Source organism: Panthera onca, chromosome B3 (genome assembly GCF_046562875.1).
Source record: "Panthera onca isolate mPanOnc1 chromosome B3, mPanOnc1 haplotype 2, whole genome shotgun sequence".
In the NCBI taxonomy this organism is placed as follows: Eukaryota; Metazoa; Chordata; class Mammalia; order Carnivora; family Felidae; genus Panthera; species Panthera onca.
In genome coordinates, this window is record NC_138344.1 from 5861836 (window position 1) to 5874044 (window position 12209).

At 41.9% G+C, this 12209-nt stretch overlaps 1 protein-coding gene across 4 annotated transcripts in view; it reads left to right on the top strand.

Annotated features, from left to right (window-relative positions):
- Positions 1 to 2362: 2362 nt before the first annotated feature.
- AP3S2 (adaptor related protein complex 3 subunit sigma 2) overlaps positions 2363 to 12209 on the top strand; it is a 58249-nt gene continuing 48402 nt past the window's right edge. For 2 of the 4 annotated variants that reach the window (XR_009605692.3, XR_013556444.2), the window contains exons 1-3: positions 2365 to 2508; positions 5677 to 5768; positions 6133 to 6244. Coding sequence is in view for 2 of the 4 variants with exons in the window: in XM_060617649.3 (XP_060473632.1) it covers positions 2440 to 2508; positions 5677 to 5768; positions 6133 to 6244 (273 nt within the window). In the remaining 2 variants the exon portion in view is untranslated. Of the gene's footprint in view, positions 2509 to 5676; positions 5769 to 6132; positions 6245 to 12209 lie in introns of all 4 variants that reach the window. The other 2 variants (XM_060617649.3, XM_060617650.3) reach the window with 2 other exon arrangements.

Here is a 12209-nt window from a genome sequence, read left to right on the forward strand (position 1 = left end):
TCTGTTGACTTTTTGTGATTTGTATCGCTTCTAAGCTTATATTCTCCTTTCAGATGTTAGATATTGTCAATTTCTGTTTCTTCCATTTTGGTTATTATATGGTTTTACATTTAACTCCTTAATCCACTCTGCCTTTAATTGTGAAAGGGTAGGAAGTAAGATAAGCAAGATAATTATTTTCAAATGGCTAACCAGTAATCTCAACATAGTTATTGGATTCCTTCCCCCTCTGAAGTTAGGATGTCTCCTATATCATATACTAAGTTATTTAAAACAATTTTTTTAAATGTGTATTTATCTTGAGAGAGAAAGAGAGCACAAGCAGGGGAGGGGCAGAGAGAGAGGGAGACACAGAATCTGAAGCAGGCTCCAGGTTCTGAGCTGTCAGCACAGAGCCTGATGGGGCTCAAACCCATGAACCATGAGATCATGACCTGAGCCGAAGTCGGAAGCTCAACACTTAACTGACTGAGCCACCCAGGCGCCCCTAAAGTTATTTTATACCTAAGTTATTACATTTCAATAAGTCTCCCTGTAGTGACAATTTGAACTATCATAGGCGGCTTTAAGGTTTTGTAGAGCTAGGTACCCCTCATTACTCGTCTTAGAATTTTGATATTCTGCCTCAACATTTGAAACATTTCGTCAAGTTTCAGTGCGCATTGACTGCCTTTGGGTTTAAGTTAAAAAAAAAAATCTGGCTACAAGAGTAAGACTCTTGTATTTTAGAAAATTCAAAAAATGAAAAACATAACAATTTCACCACCGTTTTTGAAACCGCTTGTGTAGGAAATCAGTTACATGCCATGCTCCACGTGGTGACAAACAGTAACTAATTTTGTGTTTATAACCGTCTAAGGAGAATAGTTTTTTTTTTCAAGTAGAAAAAAGTCTAGTATTACAGTAAACGAAACTGATACCACGCCTGTTCTACGGATGAGGACACTTGCCCGAGGGGCCCAGGTGGTCAACAGAGCTAGGGTTCTAACCAGGGCAGTGTTGTTACCGTGGCCAGTGCAGAACCCTTTGTGATGCTGCCGTTCCATGAGACACAATTATTATTTATATTTTAGTGTATCTACTTACAGTCTTTTACAAAGTGGGGTATCCATGTACATACTTTGATCTTTTCACTTAGATATGTCATGAACATTTATCTATCCCATAAACCTTTCACAACATTATTATTTTTTAAGTTTATTTATTTTGAGAGAGACGGAGACAGGATGAGCAGGGGTGGGGCAGCCAGAGGGAGAGAGAGAATCCCAAGCAGGCTCCACACTCAGCGGGGAGCCGGACACGGGGCTCGAACCCACAAACTGAGATCATGACCCAAGCAGACACCAAGAGTCAGAGGTTTAAATGACTCGGCCACCCAGGCGCCCCTCACATTGTTTTTAATGACCATTTAATATTCCTCATGTGCAGATAGAACAATGCATTTAAGGATCATCTCGTTTCGGAATGATTAGTGTGTGTCCCGTTTTTCCCTGCAGTTAACATTGCTGAGATGTACATTCTTGAGGCTTTTCACACATCCCACAATCCTTTTATTATAAATTCCAAAACCGTAGATGCTGGGCCTCATGTTCTACATATCGTAAAGGTTTTTGCTCCCCACTGCAGAACAGTCCTCTGGACAGGTGATTCCGATTCGCAGCTCTATGGCTGCAACAAGGGACCGTGCTCCACCTCACCCCAAGTCATTAAAAGAAGAAAGGAAATCTACAAATTTGGGATCGTCACATGGATTTGCGCTGAAGATTCCTTAATTCCACCACTCGCTACCCACCGTGGAGAAACGGCCCTTTTGCACCAGCAGGCATTAATATTGCCTGCAGCGTTGTTATGTATATAGTACTGAAAATCAAAAATGAACTTCACGTTCCCTAAGCGGGCAACGGCTAAATAGGCTGGTGTCTCCACGCTGCGAACCGTTCTGCAAGTGTTAAGGGGAGAGGCAGGACTGCACGTTTCGCGTGGACGGGGAGAAGGGGAGACGGGGAAACAGGGAGCCCCCCGCCGCCCAGTCGCCCGGGAGAGCGGCTGCTGTCAGGGACTTCGGCTTCGGGATCTGCTTTCCCGACGTGCTCCGCCCGAGATTCTGCAGCAAGCGGTCCGGCCGGCCGAACGGCAAGAGATCCGGGTTCGCGCCCTGGCCAGCCCCTGACTGGCAAACCGGTGCCAGCCGAGGTGACGACGCTGCCCAGCCTCGGGGTCCGCAGCGGCCCGCCCCGCGCCCCCTCCCCGCTAGCCCACCCTGGCGCTTTCTCCTTGCGGTGCCGGGAAGCCGGACTCTTCGCGGCCGGGCCCCTTGGGCGCCGGGGCACGTTTCCGCCGGCCGCGCTCAGCAGCGCACCAAGCGGAAGTGGCCGTGTTGTGGCGGAAGTAGATGCTTTGTGGGGGCCGCTGGCGCTGAAAGGAACGTGGCCGGCAAAGATGATTCAAGCGATTCTGGTTTTCAACAACCACGGGAAGCCGCGGCTGGTCCGCTTCTACCAGCGTTTCGTGAGTGCGGCCCAGCCTCGTCACGTCCCTGCAGAGCGTCCGCGCCCCCCTCCCTCCCTCCGGCCCCACCTGCCGTCTCCCCACCTCGGGCTCCCGCACCGGGCGTGACCCTCGCACCCGTCACCCTCCTTGCGGGACCGGGGTCGGCGTCGGGCCTCACGTCCTACCCCCGCTCAACCCTTCCTGGACCCCTGCATCTCTCTGCCGTTTAGTGACATTTCTCCTTGCGTCTCGGGGCTCTCTAAAGGACGGTTGGGGGGGGGGGTGTGCCCCATTGAAAACTTCACCCATCTAAGCCCCTTTAATCTTGTTGGTCGTACGAGTAGGAAGAAATATGCAGCTTATTAAAGTTTTTGCTTTAGCCCAAAGATCTGGAAACGTGCTTTCTTGGGATTATTTTGCTTCAGTGCTGGGTGGGACTGCCCAGGGACTGGATACCCTTCCTTCTGTAGAGTTGAAGAAAGTCAGCTTCCAAGTGGGAAACGGTGAGAAATTATAAAGGCTGCCGCGTGAGGGCTCCATAAACGATCACGGAAATTTGAGTTTCCCCAAAAACTCCTCTGGGAAAACAAACATCATTCTTTGTCTCCTGACCCCCAGCGTTGTATTTCTTCGCGGCGAGGTTTCAGAAATGTTCCATACATTATCGGTGAAACGCAAGAGGGTTAAAAGTCAGAAAACTCCTGTTCGGGCCTCAGCTCACCTTTTTTTTTTTTTTTTTTTTTTTTAAACCCCTGTGTCTATTGACCTTGTGTTAGTGTGTGTGTGTGTGTGTGTGTGTGTGTGTGTGTGTGTCAAATAGGAATGAACAAAATAATTTTACTTTTTCATAGAATTTTTAAGCTAGATTACATTTAATAATTATTTCCAGATAAAAATACGATCATTCACTACAACCAGTTAGTTTGTATTTGCATTTGTGTGTGTGTGAATTTTTCTTTTTTTTTTCTTTTTTTAGGTTTTTATTGAGAAATAAATCACGTACATGTCGTTCACCTTTAAAGCATAAAACGTTCACGTTTAAAGCATACAGTTCAGTGGATTTTAGTACATTTGCAAAGTTGGGGAACCATCCCCACGGTCAGTTTTAGAACATTTCCATTTCCGCAAAAAGAAACCACTACCCATTAGCAGTCATTCCCAATTTCTTCTTCCGCTCCTTTAGCCCTAGGCAACCACTAGTCTACTTTCTGCTTCTCTCAATTTGCCTATTCTGGACATTTGATATAAAGGGTATTCAATATGTGGCCTCTTTCACTTAGTATGTTTTTAAAGTTAATCCCGCTTGTGGCGTGTATTCATGCTTCATTCTTCATTGCCAAGTTAAATTCCATTGTATGGATATACCACATTTTGATTGTCCATCAGCCTGTTTCTACCTGTGGCTCTTGTGAAGAATGCTGCCGTCAACATTCACGTACAAGTGTTTCTGTGCACATGTTTTCATTTCTCCTGGTTAGAAATCTAGGAGTAGAATTGCTGGGCCATAAGGTAACTTTATGGTGAACCTTTGGAGGAATTGGCAAACTGTTTTCCACAGTGGCTGCACCAATTTACGTTCCCATCAGCAGTGTATAGGAGTTCCAATTTGTCCACCTCTCTATCAACATTTGTTATTATCTTTTTGAATAAAAATACTATAATGGGTATAAAGTGGGTTCTCACTGTGGTTTTAATTTTCCATTCCTCTAACGAGCATCTTTGCGTGTTCTTATTCGCCTTTTGTAAACCTTTAGAGAACATACGAGTTTTATGAGAACCACGTTAGCCCGTGAGTGAAAATTGACCTTGAAAACTGCAGAGTACTAAAAGATACGCGGGACTGTTAAAGTACTTGAGGCTTGGAAGCAAGTGGTAGTCCGTCTTTTTGTTGAAATCAGAAATTAGTTAGCTTTACTGTTTCATACCACTTTCCCTCTGTGGCCATTTCCACCTAGGGTCAGGTAAAAGGCTTTGTTTGGTTTGAAAGCTGTTTTGGTCAGCTTAAAAAAGTGCTGATGCTTAGCACGTTTTCTGTTTCCAAGTACGCAGAGTTAATCCTTTACAGCATCCTGGCGTACTCAGACTTATAGTGACTAGTCTTCATTCATTCAGTAAATAACAGAGGGCCACTGTATGTCCATGTTGAGTCAAAGTTCTGAAAAGTAATTTCACAATGACATCTTCTTGTTTGGTTCTCTTTCTTTTAAATAACTGGTGATTTCAAACAAATTCAGTGCTGTAGAAAGAAGGCATTAGCGTTACTTCAGTCTAGTTTCTGAGTCTAAGGGCAAGTCCGGTCTGAAGATTTTCTTAAGCTTTGCTACTCAAAGTGTGATCTCCAAACCAGCAGCTTTGGTATCCCCTGGAATGCGATACAGTCTCAGGACTTACCCCAAACCTACTAAATTGGAACCTGTATTTTGATATCATTCCCAGGTCACTGGTCTAGAGCTTTTTATTACTTTTGTCTTAATGATTAGTTTCTTCCTGCCATCATCCTTTTTTAAAACCATACTTACTGTGAACCTCCTCTGTATAAATAGAAATCAGTGTAAGTTATCAAGAGATGTTATTACAGTTGAGCTTTCTTGTATATAGTAGTTAAAAAAAAAGTATAACTCTATTCCAAATTCTAATCTGTAAATAGAATTTTTTCTGTCTTCCTCAGTAATACTTTGTTGGTAACACCCCATTATACCATATTACCAGTGCAAAAGATGGAAAATTCGGTTTTTAAAAACAAAGTTACATGATTACATCTTGACCTCCTTGAAGGGTTAGACCTATTGACGTTGGCATAGATGTTTTCTAGGGGAAGACAAAATATTCCAGGACTGGTCTTCTAGTTATTCTTTGATCTTTTAGGAGAGTTGATCAGTGCTCCTTTCCTTGGTTGTTAACTATAAGGAAGTATCACTTTACCTATCAGGACAATAATGGTTAGTGACTAGATATCTAGGTAAATATACCCTATCTTAATTCCTGTAACTGAGTCTTAATCTATTTTTCCATAGATTTCCCTTTTATTTTTTCTTTACTCCTCATTTTTTATTTTTTCTGAAAACTGGTACCAAATGTTCCGATAATTCCCTGCTTGGAAGCATTTCTCTCCCGGTGTATCCCCATCCATGGAATGTAGTTTTTCAGACCTCCCCACTGAGTCACTTTATTCATTTTATTCCACAGCCAGAAGAAATTCAACAGCAGATTGTCCGAGAGACCTTCCACCTAGTTCTCAAGCGAGATGACAACATCTGTAACTTCTTGGAAGGTGGAAGGTAAACGATGGGTTTCAGTTTTCTACCCACACGTCTACTATTGGGTGGCCTTCGTCGCTGTTTCCTCAAGTGTCGGGTGGGTGCCTGAGCTGCCCAGGAAGAGTCCCACTTCCGTTTGGAAGCTGTTGCTTGGTTGTGCTTCATCTAGAGGTTTGGTTCCTGGGAAGATGGCAGAAGAAAAGGTGAGGTCAAGGGGCTTTAGGCATCTCGGCCAAACTTGGTTCCTGGTCCCGTGGGAGAAATGGCCTATTGTTTGGCCCATCCTCCCCTTTCTGTTGAGCCCGTTCTCATTCTTTGGCACAGGGTTTCTTGGAGATGGGTTTAGCTTGGATACAGCCATTTAAATGTTTCCCATTTTCCACAGTTTGATTGGTGGCTCCGACTACAAACTCATCTATCGGCACTATGCTACACTGTACTTTGTGTTTTGTGTGGATTCATCCGAGAGTGAACTTGGAATCTTGGACCTCATCCAGGTATGTGTAGTCAGCTAATGATGGCAGCCAGTAAAGAATTCGCACTGGATTTTTGCGTAACCATCCTGTAGGTCTTGTTGTCAGTCTCTTTATTGACGCTGGTAAGAGTTGCCGGGCGTCCACCATACGGTACTGTAAGAAAGCTCCTAGCAACCCGTGAAAACTCTTAGAACTTTTGGACTCCTTGGTTTCTACCCAGCTCTCTCCCTGCCCTTGGTTTTCGGGTACGATTCCGACACCCAATTCCAATTTGTCTGTTTTCTTTCCCCGACACTACCTAGCAGTTAGCTCAGTTCTCTGTGGTGTCCCACAAACGAGCAGGTGTCCCACAAATTTAACTCCGTTCTGACGCCATCTACCTGGAGATAGATAGACACGACACCACTCACAAGTCCAGGTTGTCTGTCACCTGTGCTTCTGACCGGCTGGCTGTAGATCAGAGGTTCCCATGACATCCTCCTTGGGTTTGATTAATTTGCTAGAAGGGCTTATAGAACTCTCTAGAAGAACATTGTACTTACTAGATTACCAGCTTACTGTAAAAGGATGCACAGGGCAAGGAAAGGGGAAAGGGCATGGAGCTTTTATGCCCTTTCCAGTCAGGCCACTCTCTCCCATCTCCATTAACCTGGAAGCTCCCAAACCCTGTCCTGTTGGGTTTTTCTGGAGATCTGGGGTGGGACTGAAAGTTCTGATCCTCTGATTGAATGGTTGTTTTTCCTGGCAACCGGCCCCCATCTTTAGGTGCTTTCCAGAAGTTACCTTATTAACATAAACAAGACACCTTTATCACTTAGGAAATTCCAAATTCCTTTATCACTTAGGAGCCCTGGGCCAGAAATAGGCATGAATACCAAATATTTTCTTATTATAAATTATAGTAGCATACTATGTTTAGAAATTTTCTTCAGCTATCAAACCAAATGATATTTAAGAATTCATACATTTTATTTTCACTTGTAATTGTAGCCTAAGACAAAGAGGCTTGATGTTTTAGTTAGTCTGTGCAATCTTAACATAGATCAACATGATTTTTTTAGGCTTTTTAAAAGTTAGAAATGGCTTACAGATCCTTTTTCATTATCTTCATGGAAACTGAGATGCCTAGGGACCCTAGCTTGGGAACCATTAATTTAGTATATAATTTCATCATTTTAGATTTTTTTTTTTTTTTTAAAGTAATCCTGCACCCAATGTGGGGCTCAGATTCACAGCCCTGAGATTAAGAGTCTTATGCTCTACTGACTGAGCCAGCCAGGCGCCCCTAATTCCATCATTTTATAGGTGAAATTTTAGGCAGGCTTCCTTTAAGTGACTCGAATAAGTTACTTAAGTAGAAGGCACTGAAGTAGAAGCTTGCATTAAAACCTAACTAACAGAAAAGTAAACTCTCTAGCTCTAAGAATACAAACTTTACATTCAGAAAATGATTTAAGGTGATTAATTTAAGAGTTCATGCATTTTATTCGCTTATCGTACATAACAGTATAAATAACCTAAAAGAGACTAATCCCTCAGATAATTTTAAAAACTTTCTTAAAATACCTGAGTCAGATTGGACATTGAGTCAGTGTGGTATAATAGAAAGAACTCCAGATCTAGAATCATAGAACCTGCATTTGAGTCACAGACCTACCATCTGAATGTAGAAATACCAGGTTGTAGGATTCAATTATGACGATGTATTTTACAGTGTTTTAAACTGTAGAATGCGATAGAAATGTACATATAAGTGTGTTAGAATAAAAAGGAAATATGTGATAATATATTTTAAAAATTGAGATGTACTTCAATATCTATATTAGCAAGAAAAAGAAATTAACTTTATAAGGTAATGGACATTCTGGATTTGGGAAGATAAGTAAAAGGGTGAAAATAATAGGAACTAAAGGAAAATGATAGGTTTGATCTTTGAAAAGACAATAAAATCAACAAATAGTTGGCCTAATATATTGAGGATAAAAGTCAGAAAACAACGTTTTTAGAGGATGACCTGCATAGTTGTATTACTAATGTATTTGAAATAGCTGACGTCAGAACATGAGTACCAAATGAGATCAACAACAAGGCTCTTAATCCAGCATCGGGATGAAATAAGAAAGGTGTAAAAAAGAACTGACTCCTGGGACGGCTGGGTGGCTCAGTCAGTTAAGTGGCCGACTCTTGGTTTCAGCTCAGGTCATGGTCTTGTGGTTTGTGGATTCGAGCCCTGAGTCGAGCTCCGCACTGGCAGTGCAAAGCCTGCTTGGGATTCTGTCTCTCTCCGTCTCTCTGCCCCTACCCGCTCGCGTGCGCGTGCAATCACTTACTCTCTCAAAATAAATAAACTTTAAAAAGTATGGGGCACCTGGGTGGCTCAGTTGGTGAAGCATCCAGCTTCAGCTCAGGTCATGATCTCATGGTTCGTGGGTTCGAGGCCCGCATTAGGCTGTGTGTGGACAGCTCAGAGTCTGGAGCCTGCTTCAGAGTGTTTGTCTTCCTCTCTGTCTGCCCCTCCCCTGCTCATGCTCTGCTTCTGTCTCTCTCTCAATAAGTAAACATTTAAAAGTAAAACAAAAACAAAACGGTCTCCCTAATAGATTCGGTAGAATTCTTTTTAAATGTTGAAGTATAATAAAACCTCTATCTTGTAAAAGGTATTTCTTAAACCGAGAATAAAAACATACTACTTAAGCGATTTTACAGTGTAAATGGTTTGTAATCCAAAAGCCTTGCAAAAAAATATTTTGAGTAATATTGCATATTAGTTTTGGTACAAAATTACTAAAGAAAATCTTAGCCAATAATCACTTGTAGCAAGGAGTCACCAGACCTGGTTTTTGTTTCTTTCTGTCCCATTAACAAGCATTGTGGCCTTGGGGTGCCTTGGTGGCTCAGTTGAGCGTCCAACTTGAGCTAAGGTCACGATCTCACAGCTTGTGAGTTTGAGCCCCACGTGGGGCTATGTTCTGACAGCTCGGAGCCTGGAGCCTGCCTCCAATTCTGTGTCTCGCTCTCTCTCTGCCCCTCCCCACTCACATTCTGTCTCTCAAAAATAAATAAACATTAAAAAAAAAAAAGCATTGTGGCCTTAAATCTTGGTTGGCTCTAGGGTTCTTGTTTTATGTTTTGGCTTGTGTGTGTGTGTGTGTGTGTTGATTTACAGTATACTAGTTCTTAGGGTCTGTTACAGCAGTAAGAAAAATAGTGGAGACTGATAGAGTTGCATCAGTAGATGCCGAGAGAAATGATTATCCAAATTATATTCCCGAAATGCTCTCTTTTTTATTTAAAAAAAAAAAATTTTTTTTTAAGGTTTATTTATTTTTGAGACAGAAAGAGACAGAGCATGAGCAGGGGAGGGTCAGAGAGAGAGGGAGACACAGAATCTGAAACAGGCTCCGGGCTCCGAGCTGTCAGCATGGAGCCCGACTCAGCCGGGGCTCAAACTCACGGACCGTGAGATCATGACCTGAGCCGAAGTCGGACGCTCAACCGACTGAGCCACCCAGGCGCCCCACCAGAATGCTCTTGAATTGAAATAAGAAACATTTTTATTTGATTATGTAGTGCATGTTTATTTATTTACCATAAACTATTTGTTGTTGGGGAAATAAACCACATTTAGATGGTTCAGGATTCAAAAGGTGAACCAAGAATATATAGTGAAAAGTATTTTTCTTCTTTTCTCCAGTACCTAGTTTATTTTTCTAGAAGAAGCAAATTTTAGGGTTTTTTTCCAAGGTTTTATTAATTTATTTTATTTTATTAATTAATTTGTTCTTATTTTATTGTTTACGTTTATTTTTGAGAGACAGAGCACAAGTGGGGAAGGGCAGAGAGAGCAGGAGACAGAATCCAAAGCAGGCTCCAGGCTCTGAGCTGTCAGCACAGAGCCTGATGTGGGGCTTGAACTCACAAACTGAGATCATGACCTGAGCCGACGTCGGACGCTTAACCAACTGAGCCACCCAGGCGCCCCAAGATTTTATTTATTTGTTTATTTGTTTATTTGTTTATTATTTATTTATTTATTCATTCATTCCTTTAATAAAGTAAACTCTGCACTCAGTGTAGGGCTTGAACTTATCTCAAGATCAAGAGTCATGCGCTGTACCAACTGAGGCAGCCAAGCACCCCAGCAAATTTTAGTTTTAAAACCAAGGACCAGTGTTTTCTCAGGAGAGAAATCTATAGGCATTCATGAAAACAAGGATATCTCTTACTATTTACTCTAATTTGAACAAACATTTGTAATGAGTTATAAAAAAGGAAATGAACAAGTAACATGGTAAAGGAAGAAAGAGAGATGAGTTGTCACTATAACATGGCCCGATTATATACCTAGAAAACCTTTAAAAAAAAAAAAAAAAAAACCAGCAAAAATTATACCAAGTAATGAATGATATGGGCAAAATGGCAGAATATGAGATAAATTCATCAAAATTGAAGTTTTTTTCTGTGAAAACAGGTAGAAAAAACCTTAATTTCAAAAAAAAAAAAAAACCCTCACAATAGTGATAAAGGATATTGAGTGTTTAGAAATTAATTTAGTGTGGAATACTTAACATTAATTCAAATAAAATTATAAAATATTAAAGGAAAGACATAAAAGAATACTTAAAATAAATGGAGCTACAAGTCCTCTGCTTGTTGGGAAAAGTCAAGCAAAGGTAATAATAGTAATCAATAAATTAAATGGGAAACCAAGTGTAATTGCATCAGAAAATCTTACAGAACTTTTGGTGAAGGGAAAATTTATCAGGAAAAATGAATGGCCAAGCAATGTGAAAGTACGTTTTGAGGGAAAAAGATCAGCAATTGGGGATTGGCTTTACTGGGCTTCAGAATATATAATGATTACAGATGAAATTATTACCTACCTAGGAAATCTGAAACAATCAACTGGTAAACCATTAGAGCTATTAATAGAGTTCATTATGGGGACAAGTTTAACATATAAAAGTCAATAGCTTTTCCTTAGCAATAATAAGGAAATCTTTCAAGGGGCCCACTCAACAAAAGCAAAAAGGTCCATAAGATATCAAGAAATAAACGTAAAACATGTGTAAGATGTATATGAAGAAAACTCTCAAAATCTACCAAAAATATGAAAAAAGAGCAAAATAAATGAATTAAACACACCCTTTGCCTGTTGAGAAAACTCACTACGATGTCCCTTACTTCCAGATTATCCATTTACTGAAAACCCAATCAGAATCCCTGTAAGATTATTGTTTTTAAAATTATTTAAAAAAAATTTTTTTTTTAATGTTTATTTTTGAGAGAGAGAGAGAGAGAGAGAGAGAGAGAGACAGAGCACAAGCAGGGGAGGGGCAGGGAGAGAGGGAGACCCAGAATCCGAAGCAGGCTCCAGGCTCTGAGCTGTCCGCACAGAGCCCGACGCGGGGCTCGAGCCCGCGAACCGTGAGATCATGACCTGAGCCAAAGTTGGAGGCTCAACCGACTGAGCCACTCAGGTGACCCTAAAATTATTTTTATTGTGAAACATGTATATACAAAAAAATAACGCTAACCGTGCTGATAAGTCTAAAAAATGCCAGTAAGATGAAACTCACCCAGATTAAGAAACAGTACACTCCTAGTGCCCTCAGGCTTGTGCGTGCATTCCTCGCTTCCATCCCCTCATCCGTGGCATCCTTCCTCCGACATTTGAGTTGCTCACCCCTTTGCTTCTCTTCACGGCTTTACCATGTGATGTGTATTCCCTGACTGCCGTTTGTCTTAGTTTGGAAAATCTGAGTGGCAAAAGCACAGACGGCTGAGGGAGGCTGGTGTCGCTTGCCGCTTCTCCGTGCAGGCCTCCGAGAGAAGGTCAGCTGAGCAGAGTGTCTGGGTCACGGTCTGGCTTCGGTATCCCTGAGAATGTCCATGAGCTCCTGCTGGGGACACCCGAGGGCAAGGCGCGTGAGGGCATCTGGAGAAACAGAGCTCGCCGTGGGCGGGGCACCTGGCTTTGGCATTC